The sequence below is a fragment of the Amborella trichopoda genome, chromosome 11 (genome assembly GCF_054954075.1).
Source record: "Amborella trichopoda isolate Santa Cruz 75 chromosome 11, AtrichopodaSantaCruz75HAP2 v2.0, whole genome shotgun sequence".
NCBI classification, from domain to species: Eukaryota; Viridiplantae; Streptophyta; class Magnoliopsida; order Amborellales; family Amborellaceae; genus Amborella; species Amborella trichopoda.
In genome coordinates this window covers 10,730,485-10,746,129 of record NC_142346.1, presented here as the reverse complement: position 1 = coordinate 10,746,129, position 15,645 = coordinate 10,730,485, and the positions used below count along the sequence as shown (strand labels likewise).

The window sequence follows — 15,645 nt, the reverse complement described above, 5'->3', positions numbered from 1 at the left end:
TGAACAAATCGTATTCGGTGTTATTCTAGGCCACGTTGCACATGGCCAGACTCTTGGGTTTGGTGATAGCCAAATCACCATACCCATATTTTTTTCTAAAAAACAAGGGCATTATGGTAAAAAATGAAAGAGCTTTTTTAAGGAGCAAGAAAGTGCTCTCTATAAAAGTGGATCAAGAAAAACATAATACTCATCCTTTTGAGGGTCACCCCTTTGCATCATTCTCAAGAACCCTACACAAACCACCTAATTTTACTGTCCCTCATAATATTGGTTATTGAAGCTACCCTTAAGTCTAATCAGATATATTCATTCTAAATTTTGTCACTTTTTATCTTACCACTCATCTATTCAAGAACCTTATCTCAGCTAGACCATTGGATCAAGATTTACGATAAAGATATGATGAAAGTTTTATGTTGGCTACCAACCTAGTACAACCCTTCTCCTTTCTCATGTAACATTTGGGACTGGCAATAATTGGCATTTATATTAATCATTACTTATAATTAGTTTCTCACATTTCTATCTACTCTAGCATACTCTTTTTGTGTGTCATGTCCTTTATGTCTCACTCGATGTTGAAAAATTATTTTTATTTTTATTTTAAAGGTAATTCCTTAACTTTAATTGTTTGTGTCATTAACTTTAATTGTTTGTGTCAAATAGTATGCTACAAGAGTTTTTCTTTTGGATTTCTTAATTTGTAAATTTTTGATATTTGAAATTTTATGACTATTATTTAAGATTTTTAAAAATACAAATCTTATCTTAATTTGTAATTATCTTATTTTACATTTTTATTATTGTAATTTAAGATTTTAAAAATTACAGGCCTAAAATTTCCAATCAAGCAGTTTTAAATACTAAGATTGTTTCAGTTGTTTTCTTAGTTTTAATTTTCTTAATTTTTCTATTTTTTATTTTTAAAATTTTAAATGCTTATCCAGAAATGATAGTCATAGTTTGCTCTTTAAAATTTATATATAACTAAATAATTTTTATCTTTTTAATTTGTGAGGGTCACCTCTAGGCTTAGCCCTTTTTGTTTAATAGTATGAAAGGTTTTTTATTAAATATTTTTATTACAAATTTTGTGTTTTACAAATTATTATGACTCTTTAATTTCTAAAATAGTGAATGTTCAGATACTACAAAAACATTTATTTGTTTTACTTTCATTATTTTTATTAAGAATTAATATTTTTTATGAATAATATTAGATCAGCAATGTAAATTTATACTAATTATTGAATATATTCTAATTCATTCATTATTGTTTATATCAACAATATTATTACTATTTATAGGTAAATAAGTGATTTGTTGGTTACGAGAGAGATCTTATCTAAAAGAGAAAAAGAGAAGGCTTTATCTATAAGAGACAAAACTTGTGCTATATATGTATATCTATTATAAAATGCAATTGATGAGTTGGAGCTTTAATGGCTAGTATAAATGCCTGGTAATCAACATTTTAAGTTTAAATCCCTTTTCAATTTTAAAATTCACATATTTTGTAGCAGGAAAAAATGTATATAAGGTTGACACCTTAAAATGTAGATTTAAGGTGCCCATCTAAAAATATTCAAAAGAGGTTGTTGATGTTGGAAAAACAACTAATTGGTCATCTTGATATCGAGATGTATAAATATAGAGGAAAAAGAAAAGAGATTTCAAGTCCTAAGAATAACATAACTTGCAACACATTATTTAGGCCGTCCATTTTCATGATTTTCATGTCTTTGTTATATGTGCTTGATTTGAACCATGTTTGGAGTTTAAAGCTTTATAATTAGAAATAATTTATCATACCATCTTAAGAATTTTCGACACCAAAATTGTACCTCATAACAAAGTTTGAAGGTTCACCTTACTTTGATTATTTAAGGTTGTAATCTTATGCAAACAACACCCTTTATTTATAACAAAAATCATGCCGAGCCGAGCCGAGAAAAGGTCCGGTAGGCCTAGACTAAAATGTCTATTATAGCATCCTAAAACAAATAAACTCGTGCTAAGCCAAACCCGAGCCCTAAACTAGGGTAACTTGAGATCCCTTCTTTTTCACTTTTAAAAAATTTGTATCGTTTGAAATACTCCTAAAAGTAAAATCGTGTTTAAGCATGGGATGGTAAACCTGGTTCCTCATATTCTTTTATAATATATTTTAGAAAGTGTAACCATGCCGTGCCGAGCCCGAGTCAATCCAAGAAGGCCCACCAATCTCAAACCAATAATAAGATCGTATTAGGACACCTAGCCCATCAAAAGAGCGGGGCTGGACTGGGCCGGGCCAGAACCCTTTAGCCTGTTTAGTCCCTTGCCTCTAGAGTCTGAGGGGGTGCTTGGGCTAGTTCTTTTTTGGGAAAAAAAAAAAAAGTAAGTCAATGGAGATTTGGGCTTAATCCTTTTGGCAAGAATAGAGTGAGAAACTTCATCATAGAGTTCGACAATAACACTGCCAAGGTCCTAGCGCATTCTCACTTGGGCTAGCCTGGGCGCGTGGCTTAGTTGCCAAGCTTAACCCTTAAAATGCAAGCCCCTGCCAAGGGAAGGTTTTCCAACGCAGATAAAATGGTCATAGGTATTAATGGTGGTTTATTAGGATTCTAAAAGGTATTGAAGAGACATTTAGGTACTTCACGGTAATTCCAAAATTTCGGGGGTTTTTTATGTAAAATGCTATGGAAGCTTGAGCATTTCTAATTTTCCGCAAGAAATATGAAGATTTGTGCTAATAAATGGCAATTTCCTTCTAAGAAATTTTTGAGCATGAATTAAAAAGCCTTACAATAAAAGGGGCAAAATAGGGGGTATACTGGTTATATACTATTCAGGGGTATTTTGGATATTTAAAAATATTTTAAATTTTGGGCAAATTTTATAAACCATTTTCCTTTTTATAATGGACATCTTAGACTAGGCCTAACGGTAGGCCCATACTAAAATGTCAAAGTGTTGTGCTTAATCAACTTGTATGATTTGTTAATGTTGAAACTATAACTTAGCTGCTCTTTGTGTCATGGTTTGTCAACGGTGAGGCTTTGAATTTATTATTAATTTTTAAAAATTATATCTATATTATCATCGTGATAGCTTTTTTCTAATTTTATATATTTTTTAAAAATTATATAAAACGATAACAATATATTTTTATATAAAAAAAATATGAAGCCTTCCTCCAAATCAATCAAACAGTTGTTTTATTTTTCAACCAAACCGAAACAGATTTCAAATCGAATCGGATAAAATTAGAGGTGAGGCTTTTGAGAGAGCTGCAACCCTATCAAACCATTTTCCTTTCCATGGATGCAATTGATAACAATGCTCATCAATTTAAACCCCTAGTATACAGAGGTATATCACCAAAATATCGACAAATAATAAAAGAGGCACATAGGGGTAATTTGGGGATCTAAAAACAAGTGACTCGGCATGTCTAATTACGGAATGTGTGCCACGCGGAGAAAAAGCCCACTGAAACTATTCAAAGAAAGCAAATCTATATTTAGCCGGAAATTAAATGAGGACGGTAAAATGGTTAAAAGCCAAAATATATTACTAAATATTTACCAAAATAGTTATCTCCACCCTAACTACCCTTACCATTTCAAAAATGACAATTGAACCCTCATTCAAATATGGGCCTCTTGCTTACTAAAAAAATGACTAAAATACGTTGAAATTTGAGTACATATGTATAAGCAATGTCTCGCCCGATAACAATAATAATAGAGTGAAAGATTTTATAGGGTCAGGACCTAAATATGGCTATTTAAGAGCTACTTGTAGATGGACAATGATATGGACCTAAACATGCCAAAAAGGGCATTTTTTCAATCTCCTTTTCTCATTTCTCCAATTTGAACTAGACCCACATCAAATCACCATGTCCACACATACACTAGAGAGAGAGAGAGTGAGATTTTAGAGAGAGATATAGAGTGAGAGAGGGAGGTTTTAGAAAGAGAGAGTGCGTTTCATTTCTACATTTTGTACTACGCATGGTTTGTATAAGGCCGAGCTTTAAGCAATCAAAGTAAGGCACACTTTCAAATGGGGCGGAAACATGTTGCTTCAGTACTAAAAATCTTTGTGATGGCCCAAAAATTTATTTTCTACTCTAGTTATAAAATTTAACGATTCAAAAATAATGATAGATATATCTATGAATATTTGAAAATTTTGAAAATTGACGGTCTAAATTATACATTACAAAATGCAACATTTTCAAAACTTGAAATTGATTTTTTCTTATGCCCATACTCAAATTGAGGGTTTTTCAATAATAAAACAATCTCTTCTACTTAATTTTGGATGTTTGCCTTAATTTGATTGATTATGGTCTCACCCTTATATAAACTTTTTCCTTTGTACAAAACCCTACATCACATATCTATTTTTGTGCCCCACGTATATGATCTCTGTGTCCCTCTCACTAACATTAGGATAATTGTTTCATGCGGGCTGGACCACATTTCTACAATATGCGGTCCAAAGGTTCATCTAAAATCCAGTGTAACTAACAATCCAAATGTTTTCTTATTGTAAGTATTATTTGTAGTTTCTAAGTTTTGTTTCTTTTTTTCATATTCATGATTTTCATATTAAAGATTATATATTCTCTAAAAATTAAGATCAAATTATATTTAAAAAATATATTTATTGCCAATCCCATATTTATACAATATGCGGGCTGGCCGCATAAAAACCATGTCCTTTACATTATAATCACGTGTATGTATTAGGGTTTTAGATGGTATCTATACAATTGCAACCTTAAACAATCCAATTAAGACTCACTTCCAAATTTTATCACAACATGTAATTTTAGTATAAAAAATTCTTTGGATAATCTGAAAATCAATTTTCCTATCTAATTATAAAATTTTAAACGTAAAAAATGGCTAAAATCAAATAAATCTATAAACACATACAATTCTTGAAAGATACACTATATCTGGGACTCAATTATTTTATTTTTTATTCTTTTTTTTTCATATTCATACATCTTGATGTTGAGATGATCAATTGGAGGGTTTTTCAACATTAAAACAACTTTTTCCGATTGGAGTTTTGAGGCTACATGAACTTTTTCCTTACATTATAATCACATGTATGTATGTAGTTTAGAGAGAGAGGAGAGAGGGCGAGGGCTTAAGAAATGAAGAGAGGAGGAAAGAGGGAGATTGAGTTGGGGGCTTGCCTTCGATGCTTCACCGACTAAGTGAGCAATGAATGAAGGCAGGCTGCACTTGTAATTACACTATTTACTGCAATTTTCCACTCTGCAAAAACATCTTGGGATTTTTTCCCACAATTAATAACTTTTAGAGAGAGAAAGAGGGGGTGATTTACACACACTTTCTACCCATTCTTCAATTCCATTCAATCTCCCCCTTGTGAAACAGTTACTATTCGCTGGGTTTCTCAAACCATGCCAGTTTTCCCTGTAGAATTTGTTATATATATAGGGGGAGCATGGAGCTTGAGGGTCACTACTACGGGCTTGAGGGTGAACACACCTGCATCAACAATGGCTTCAATGGTGATGATGGTGCCTTCAACTCTCATGACCAACATCACCATACCTGTGATCATGCCAAAACACCCATCACACTAGACCTCTTTGGTTCTTCATTTTCTTTTGCAACTGTTGAATTGGATAAGACCTTCTCTCTCTCTTGTGGGAAGAAGAAATATTGTGATATAAAGGTATATGACACCTTTCTCTTTGCTCATGTTTACTGTTTCATTGTCACCACGACCAATCATATTTGTTCAGGCTTTTCATCTCAAAGTTTTCTTTCTAATTTTCCACTATTGGATTTCCATCTCAAAGATCTCTCTCTCTCTATATATTCTCAATCCCATGCTTCTCTCATCTCAAAGAGAAATTGGCATAGCAACTCATCAATATATTCTTTCCCATTTTTCTTCCACCCCAAATAATCCTATTTTCATTTCAATACCTTGTCTCTCACCAATCCCAATGTCAAAACACACACACACATCATACATACAAAAGCATATAACAATACACATATACTCATTCTCTCACTCTTGTAAGTCTACATATTTATGCACATGTATCAATATATGAAATGGGTATTAATATGTCTATGGCATATACTCTATGCATTATGCATTTTTTGCATTATTTAATTATTTATGCTGATATATATGCATATTTTAGTGATTAGATATGTATGTATGTATACATGCATGCATGCATGCATGCATGTGGGTGATATGTAATTTGGGTGTGATAGGAGAATAGAATTGTGGTAGGCATGAGTAAGAACGAGAAGAGGCAAGGGAGCTCTCCAAGATTGGAGCTGAAGCTCACACTATCACCAAGCAAGGAGGTGGGGGAACGGTCGCCCAGCCACAACGGCTACGAGTCGTCGGACTCTGGGAGCCGCTCGTCTCTCTTGCCGACGTCTCCGATCTCTTCGTGTGTTTCGTCGGATACGAACATGGCGGAGTTCGAAGGGAGCGGGTTGCAATACTCTGAGAGCCCCGAAGCCACGTCGATGGTTCTTGTGGGGTGCCCTCGTTGCTTGATGTATGTGATGTTATCTGAGCAAGACCCCAAGTGCCCCAAATGCAAGAGCACCGTGCTCCTCGACTTCCTTCATGATGAGAAACGGACTGGGAAATAGTCTCTCTCTCTCTCTCTCTATCTTATTCTCTGTAATTTTCCTTCTCTTCTTATTTTTGGTTTCTATTTCTCATTCTCTTTCTTAATTTTGGTTAATCTTTCTCTCTCTCTCTCTCTCTCTCACTCACCCACCCATTTTGGTTTTTGCTTCTCTTTTACTAGTTTGCTCTCTCTCTCACACACATTTTTGGTTTTTGCTTCGCTTACGAGTCTCAGTCTCTCTCTCACACATTTAGGTTTTTTTTGTTCTCATTGTAGTTTCTTTTTCTTTTCTTTTCTTTTTTTCCTTCTTTTTTGTTATAGAGGTGGGCTTAATTTGTTTTCGTTTCTTCTTACTTGGGATAGGCTATGATAGATGAGCCATTTTGGTTTGTGATGGGTTTGTGTTCAGTTCCAAAATGGTGGAAAAGGGAGCTTGTTTTTTTGTTTCTTCTCTCTAGTACCAAGGTTTCTTATACTCCCAAGTGATTTACATGTAAGGGGTCTCTTGTTTTTGGTTGGTGATATAAATCAAATCATATGCTTACTCTATGGTCCTTTTTTGTCAATTTCTTATTAAACCTAAGCTAGTTTATCATAAGGATTGGAATGTTAATGTGGGTGGGTACTCTTGATATAGGGATTCTTTTAAGAGGGGGAGAGGGGTAATTCTTGGAAAATAGAGGTGTAGGAAGGCATGGGTAGTTAGAGCATTGAAGGTTATGGCTATTTTGGATTGAATTTCCATAAAAACAATTTATTGCAAGAGTAATTGAGACGGTTGAGAATAATGAGGGTATTACGTCAGATGATAAATACCAATTTATTTCGCACCTCCCTCCTCTCCTCTCTCTCTCTACACACTAAATGCAAAGCCCTGTTCCCATACTCTTTAGGAAATCCTCTCTCGCTCTCTCTCTTCTTTTCAATCTCTTTTCAAACACCATTTCTTTAGATCCGATATTTAAAGCCATTACCACTTTTCCAAAACCCAGCTAAGTAAAACGCATCAAATGTATTAGATAAGCAATATAATTATAGCAAAATAAATGAGATTTAATAGATTGCAAAGCAGCCATGTGACATACCGGCTGGCACAGTAATTTTGGTCTTGTCAAAATAGTAAGGAGCATAATTGCCATTTGCTCTTCAATGAGGAGCAGTTCAAACTTTTTTAGGGTTGGGGTGCTTATATCCCAAAATTTGTCTGATGGAAATCATGATTTTCTTCCTCGAAATCATGATTTTCTTCCTCTCTCTTAGATTTTGGAAGCAATTATGTGCTGTCTATTAATAAAAAGGAAATTGCCATGTGCATGTACAATTAAAGGTATTTTCTTTGCTACAGGTTCCAAAGATGTTAGAGAGAGAGAGATAAAGAGAGATGTTAGAGAGAGAGAGAGAGAAGGGTAGGAACATGTTAGTTAGAAAACTTGAGCATGGTACACATCTTTTCTTCGTTAACTTTCATGAGAGTTCTCCTGAATCCCAGGGCGAAGAAAATTCCTTTTAACAGAGTCAGAGGACCCTTTTCATGGTTCCATAGACTTAGGGCTGGAAGGTTCAGATCTCCCCATCTTTGAAACCAAAGGTGGTCCAGACAAGCAAAAGATCTGAGCCGTCCACTAAAAACCCCCTTATAAAATAAACCAGAGAAGATATATGCCTAACCTAAGCATTGCACTTGTCCACTGCAACTTGTAATTGTTTTTTACTTCTTTTAAGACTCTCTCTCTCTCTACCCATCTTTACTTTTTTGTTTTTCTTGGACTTTTTTATTTGGTTGGTTGTTCTTTATTGTTTTCCTTTTCATCAAAATAAAGTAACCGTTTAGAAGTCAAATTGGATTCTAAAAATAGGTGACGCCCAAATTCAACTTTATTCATAAACTCACTTAATTCCATTCATGGACTCTGAATTTCCCCCCTTTTTTATATTTTTTTAGTTAATTCCATTCATTGACTCTGTATTTCCCCCATTTTTTATATTTTTGAGTTAATTCCATTCATTGACTCTGAAATTCCTCCCTTTTTAAATTTTTATTTTATTTTAATCGTTTTTGAGTTTACACTTTTAGGTGTAGGCTCATCAAGAAGATGCATTCAAGAGGGTGCCTGCTGTCAACACAAATGCAGGGTTTGTTATAATCGATGGTTTAGATTTTTCGACATTTAAAATGGAGGGTTGAGGTTTAAATAATCACATTACTCGTCGTAAATGCAAATTGTATATTCAGGGCCATATGGACCATGGGATCGACACGTAAATTGGGCTCGTTTTAATGGACAATTCAGAATTCGATACAAATGTAACAAAACATTCAGATTTATGTTAGGTGCAATTCTTAAAGAGTCTGCAATTTTGGTTTACGAAGTGAGAGTAGATGTGGAATGAATGTATGTACAGTGATGCAAGAGCATACAAATGTTGTGTGTCCTATAGGATGCACATGCAGGGCATCCACCTTCCATTCTGAAGATAGATGAAGCATAGTTCCAACTGAATGTCCATATTCTTCACATAATGATTGATATTGCAGACACAACCAATGTATGCTATAGTTTTCGATGCACACTGCTGCCAACCATAGCTATGAACCAAAGGAGATCCCATTTGGTGGTAAGGAAGCTACAAGGAACTGATAAAACTAGGATTCCGTGGAGCTAAAAGAAATTGACTGAACAAATTGGTGCATGGGTCTATGTAATTATGAATTCAAATAAAATGCGTGCATGGGTCTATGAAATTATGAATTCAAATAAAATGGGTGCATGGGTTTATGAAATTATGAATTCAAGATAAGCCTCAAAAGAGTACATCAAATTATGAGCATTAATGAACTGTAGGCTAAATTGAAATAGACATTTAGATGTTGGCGCATGAGAACCCCAAAATTACATAACATTTGGTCCATGTAAGCACAAAGCTTATATGGTAGCTAGGTGGGCCAAACTACTTGGTAGCTAGGTGGGACAAACTACTACTCCTGTAACGTCGTAATCATGGTCAGCTTTGCCACTACCAAAGTGATCCACTTGGGTGAAGAGGGGGATGCTACAAGAAAATGTGCAATTTGAGCATCTTTACGAAGTGATTATCAGCAAATTCAAAGGATTGGGGAAGACGGGCCTCATATTTTGGTAAAGCTTTGGCACGCGTCTGGCGGTTGGGAACTATAGTAAGTTATGGATTTTAGCAGTAAACCGCTGGTTTTTGTATGAGATAATCTCCACTTGATTGTCCAGTTTCTAACTTCCCAAGGGCGGGTCTGAATTTGGAAACAATGAAAATGGCTTTGCTAGGAGAAAATTAATCGTTTTGATCTTGTAGTACAATATAATCGTTTTGATCTTGTAGTACAATATAAACAGCACAACATATATAAATAACTTCCCAATAATATCCCAGCGAAGTTTCATTTCAAATATAATGAAATGGCAGATGAGTGCCACGCATGGTTGCACAAGGTGGAAGTGGGAATAGAAATAGGGGTGCAATGTTCAGAAGGATTATAGTGATGAGGGTCTAGTGAACAAGGTTATGGAGCAGGAGCAGGAGCAGGAGCAGAAAAAGTCTCCAGAGTGGAGGACCCAAGAAGAAGCAAAAGTTTACTAAATCTAAGGTGTCAAAGCTCAACAATGAAGAAAATGCTCCCCAAGGGGTCAGAATCCCCCATGGGTTGCATTCGCAATAAATGGGTAGAATATGCCTTTATTTTGGCGGCAATACTATAATTTTAGGGACCATGTTATGCTGGGGCCATTATATAAATCCCCACCATAACGGAATCCCTTGGAAAACGAACCTCTTGGTCTTAAACCTTTTTACAACATCTAGGAGGATTGAAACCTAGGATATATCAAAATCTCTCCTCTTGAAAATGTACTCTCAAACAAATACCCTTGGCCCAATTCTCTGAGGTCCATGGCCAAGAGTACTGGATTCAGGGGATTTTATTCATATAGTTGGAGTTCTTCAGCTCAAGTAATGGAGTAAACCTACAGGATGGTCATTCCTATTTGGTTTCCAATAAGGTTGGGTCCACATCACCTTTTTCTACTTACTCAGAGAAATGTGATGCCCTATAATCAGGTGTAAAAGGAAAGAGTTCCTCTTGGTAATTAATTTAACCTTTCATCAGTCCATAAAGAAATAAATAAGTCCAATCTACCAAAAATAAACAGGTTTCATCAGCGTAAGCTCTATCAAATCTTTAACAGGAGGTTTCTTTCAAGTGGTGATCCTGTAAAGTTCGATGTACAACTTCACCCATAGCAGTTCTTAATGAATGCCAAATTAGGAAACATATCACGCTGATAAATTACACCTCAGTGTTTTGGACCAACATATGAGAAATGAGTCTAAAGTCAGACCTTCAACTTAAGCCATATCAAGCATCAACCACCGTTGGTCAGAGAATGAGAACCATTTTTTTTATGTAGGGCTCAGGCTTTAAGCTTCTTCTTTTTTTTATTAATTTTCAATTTCATTTAGATGTTTCGTTTAATCATGTTTTAAATATATTTTTCATATTTTATTTAAAAATTTTTGTATTTTTTAACACTTTTTTTACCGCCCGAGATTTACCCAGTTAGGCTGGTTGAACCAACTCGTTGACCGGTTGGTACCGAGTAAGAGGATATCGGCCCATGATTCAGTGAGGCCTCCGAAATATATAAATTATAGGTACTTGAATTATTTGACCTAGGTTCCGTTAATAGGGAGATCAATGACATTGTCAATAGATAAATTCCGAGAACCCCTCCGTCCAACGTAAATTTTGAGATAGTTTCTATATCTCAAATTTTGAGATAGTTTCTCTTTAAAATTTGAGAAAGTTTCTCCCTCATATCTTCTCAACACCACATCCTAACAATCCAGCCCGGTTCATATCGGATGGATCGGCAATTTGGATGTTCTCAAAGAAGTCTCATTGGCCCTCTGAAGACGAGTGGGCAGAAACGATGAGAGAAGATTCTTCGTCTATGGCACACAGCAGCCTTTACAGCTAGTACTCCTTGATAAGTTATTATAAATTACATTAAGCATTACCGGTGCATTACCGGTGGCCAAAAATTTACAAATTATAATTCATTAGACTGCAAGTATCCAAATAAGATTCCGTACAAGAATTAGAAAATCAAATCCAGAAAGAAGGGATTATAGCTGCCTATACTGAACTTGCTCAGATTATGTAATCTAGGTCTATAAATGCTAACTCACATGTACATTTACCAAAAGGCATAAAATTACAGTCCAATGGCTTGTGCACTGACAAAACTTACTCAGAAATTGCCACTTTGCTCCCCTCTGGGACTGATAAAGACTCATTACCATGTTCTCCCCAGCCACTGCTGCTCCTCACATACTTATCAATGATACTGAATTCCCTATTTTCGGCAAGCCTTCTTTCATAGTTTTCAGTTGAAATAGGTCCCTTCTTCAACCTGCGGTGATAGATCACTTCCCATGGCCATAGGCGAGCTGCATCAAAGACGTGACTTCCAAACATGCACTCATATAATGTTCTTTTGACTTCCTTATCCTCTAACTCAGTCTTATGATCATTTTTTCTCTCTCTAGAATCCAGAGGGGAAGATTTCTCTATCGTAAAATCCTTAATCCCTAAGTTAATTATACATGGACTTCTTTCTTCAGATTTTTCAAAACCAAATGGACTTCTTTCTTCAGATTTTTCGTCAATTTTGCTTTGATCACCTTCTCCTACATGATTCCCATGTACATTAACCTCCATGTTCTGGGTATCAAACTTATTTGCATCATTTTGGCCTGGAATTGAGCGTTTTAGCTCTAGATGCTCTGAGACTTGATCACCATCATACTTCCTCTCATCCAGCAAAGATTTATTGTGTTTGCTGCAAGTGACAGTCTCAAAAATATTTTTGACAGAATCTGATGGTAGATCACCATCACAATTTCTCTCATCAACCAAAGATTTATTGGGTTTTATGCAAGTGACAGTCTCTGAAATATTTTTAACAGAATCAGATGGTACAAATGGATCCAATGAAACAGGTAAGGACAAATATTGAGGTGATAGAGACCTTGATCTAGAAATGGAGCTTCGAGACCTAGACGATGATGAGACTGAACTAGATCTTGAAGTAGATGATGAATGAGAGCTTGAAGATACTGACCTTGAGCGTGAACGGGAACTTACAGCTGAAAGGGCCTTCGAAGAGTCCAAATGTGACCTTGACCAGGATGAATAAGAACTAGAATGAGATCCCCTTTTGTCAGAATCTCGAGACAAGGATGCAGACCTCCTCTTCTTTACTTGGTGTCTATTTGAATTTTTCTGTTTCCTTCTACTTCTTTCCCCATATCCAGACTCCTTTCTACAATGAAACCACCGATTCTTCTCATGGTTCAAGAAACTATGTTTCCTATCTGTAGTATATCTATCCTTAACACGCTCAAAGTGCACTTTATTATTTGCATCCTTCCTTGATAGAACAGCATCCCTGTTCCCATCAAGCCTACCCCAAGAACCAGGCCTCAGCCTTTTGAGATCTCTTTCCTCTCTTCTACAAAATCTAATATCTGGGTCACGCCTACGAGAAAACCTGGTACCCTTCTTTCGTCTAAGAGAATCTGCCTTAGGACAGTTTCTCAAAATATGACCCGTAGACCCACAGTTATAGCAACATTGTGAAGGTTTCAGATTATCCATATAATTATGATTTGCATCAGAAGAGCACACTCTCAATGCTTTTTCTGTGAAACTATGTGATGGGGGAGAACCGTAAGAGCCGGTCCTTTGATGCTTATCATTATCTTCTCTTTTGTCAAAACCATGGTATGGTTCACACCTATCAAATTGGGTTCCATCTTCCACTTGCTGGTCATTTGGGTCACTGATAGACTCACCCCATCGATCATTCTCCAATGGCTTTAGCTCTACAGATCCATCAATGTCAAGCATTTCCTCTATTGGACTCTGAAATTTTTCTCTTCCATCTCTGAGACCAGACTCTGTTTCTTTATCAAGTAAGTTGACCCTCTTGACCTCTTTTTCGTAATTGTTCGCATGCTCAGAACCAGTTCTGAGAACTCTTGAATCCTGTGAGCCCCTGTTCCTTGTAATATTTTCTTTCCTATTGAAACTACTCCAACGATATGGTCGAGAAAATCTATTGTTCCTCATAAACCTAGGAAGGGGCTGATGCTTTTTGTTTGCCCATGTAAGAGATATCTCTTCTCCACAAATCTTTGTATCTCGCAGAGACTGTAATGCCCTCTCAGCATTTCCAACAATGTCATATAGAACAAACCCATATCCATCTTTGAGCTGTATATTACAACGCCCAAACTTCTGAAAGACACGTTCAAGTTCACTGTGCCGAATGCGAGGAGGTAGATTCCCGAGAAATAAAGACATCTGCGGCAATAGCATATTGTATTATTTAAACTCCAGAATGAAAATGAAGACATTCAGGCTGCAATAATATCAATCAAACAATGAAGAGTGCAAATTAAATGGAACACAAACATTCACAGAGATGGTTTTTAAGACCAGTAAGACTATGCTCTCATGGGAAGGGTCTATTTCTTGATTGTGCATATAATGGCAGTATTAGAGAATGACAATACCATTCTAACAGAAGACATTTTTCATTTTATTCCTGAAACTTCTATTTCATTAATAATAATTATGCAACTACTTGAGATGCCAAGGCCTTCGATGCACAATGCGGCCCCATCATGCTGCCATGCAGGCGCATCAGTTCCTATGTGGGCAATAAAATATAAGAACTCTTAAAATTCTAAAGTTTATAAGAATACAAAGAATAACACAAATATGTCATCTATATTGTAGCATGCCTTTCGATTAGTGTTTGCCTCTAATATATAAATTATCTCAGTCGCCAATAGAGTAACAGCGAGATCCACTCTTAGTGAATTAGCATGTAAAATAACATGATCCAATCCATTCATTAAATTGAAAATAAAACTACAGGGTATGTCAATATACCCAGAAATTAAGTATGAAACCAATAAAATTATGGCATTACTAAAAAAAATAGAAAGTCTCTCCACGAAATGCAACGATCACATCAGCACAAGAAAACACGTCTAATACGCACCAACTGTAGCATATAGGCAAAAATTAGTGTCTTGTCAAGTGAAACCAAAACCCAAAATTGCTTACAAGACCAAAACACACTGATAAAAACCAACAAAGACACTAAACTCAATCTGAGTCTTAGTCAAGTCCAAATGTATCTCCTTCTATGTCCCCCACACCCAAAGCCATGTGGAACACATAATTAAACTAAACAACTTGCTGCAAAGATCTTCCAAGTTCTTTCTCACAAAATCAAAATTGAAGAAAGAATTCAATTTCAACTTGAGTTTCCCATTTTTTTTCTTTTGAGTTGTGGGTTTTCTTCTTCTTCTTTTTTTTGGTGGGGTGGGGTGGGGTGGGGCGGGGGGAGGAGGTGGGAATGATAAAAACCAACAAAGACACTAAACTTTATCTGAGTCTTAGTCAAGTCCAAATGTATCTCCTTCTATGTCCCCCACACCCAAAGCCATGTGGAACATTAAACTCAACAACTTGCTGCAAAGATTTTATAAGTTTTTCTCACAAAATCAAAATTGAAGAAAGAATTCAATTTCGACTTGAGTTTCCCGTTTTTTTTTTCTTTTGAGATGTGAGTTTTCTTTTCCTTTTTTTTTTGTGGGGGTGGTGGTGGGGAGGACATGGGGTTTCTACGGGCGAGATACCAAAACACCCCTACTCGTGGGCTATTTGCCCCAAGGATAAATATTGGGCCACCTACGCAGGGACATTATGCAAGACCTGCTTAGGTGGGCCAATGTCGTGTGGCCAAGGGCCACATCACTTCGAGGCAGCTGCATATTGCAATATGCAGCCACATATGATAAACTATTACACACATATACGTCGCCACGATTTGTGCCCAAGTAGCACTAATCAGAATAAGCTCAGTAGTAGATCATAAAATCTTGGG

At 35.9% G+C, this 15,645-nt stretch overlaps 2 protein-coding genes across 8 annotated transcripts in view; one reads left to right on the top strand and one right to left on the bottom strand.

The window, feature by feature from the left end:
- The first annotated feature begins 5,503 nt into the window (after positions 1-5,503).
- Positions 5,504-7,198, top strand: LOC18444490 (protein GL2-INTERACTING REPRESSOR 1). The gene is made up of 2 exons (XM_020673723.2): positions 5,504-5,718; positions 6,276-7,198. Exon 2 carries the CDS (start codon positions 6,297-6,299, stop codon positions 6,666-6,668), a length of 372 nt encoding a protein of 123 aa, XP_020529382.2. The 5' UTR covers positions 5,504-5,718; positions 6,276-6,296; the 3' UTR covers positions 6,669-7,198.
- Positions 7,199-11,722: 4,524 nt separating this feature from the next.
- Positions 11,723-15,645, bottom strand: part of LOC18444489 (uncharacterized) — a 38,850-nt gene continuing 34,927 nt past the window's right edge. For all 7 annotated transcript variants that reach the window (XM_006854661.4, XM_020673717.2, XM_088851649.1 and 4 more), the window contains one exon: positions 11,723-14,048. In XM_006854661.4, the coding sequence (XP_006854723.1) occupies positions 11,928-14,048 (2,121 nt within the window). In that variant the 3' untranslated portion in view covers positions 11,723-11,927. The remainder of the gene's footprint in view (positions 14,049-15,645) is intronic.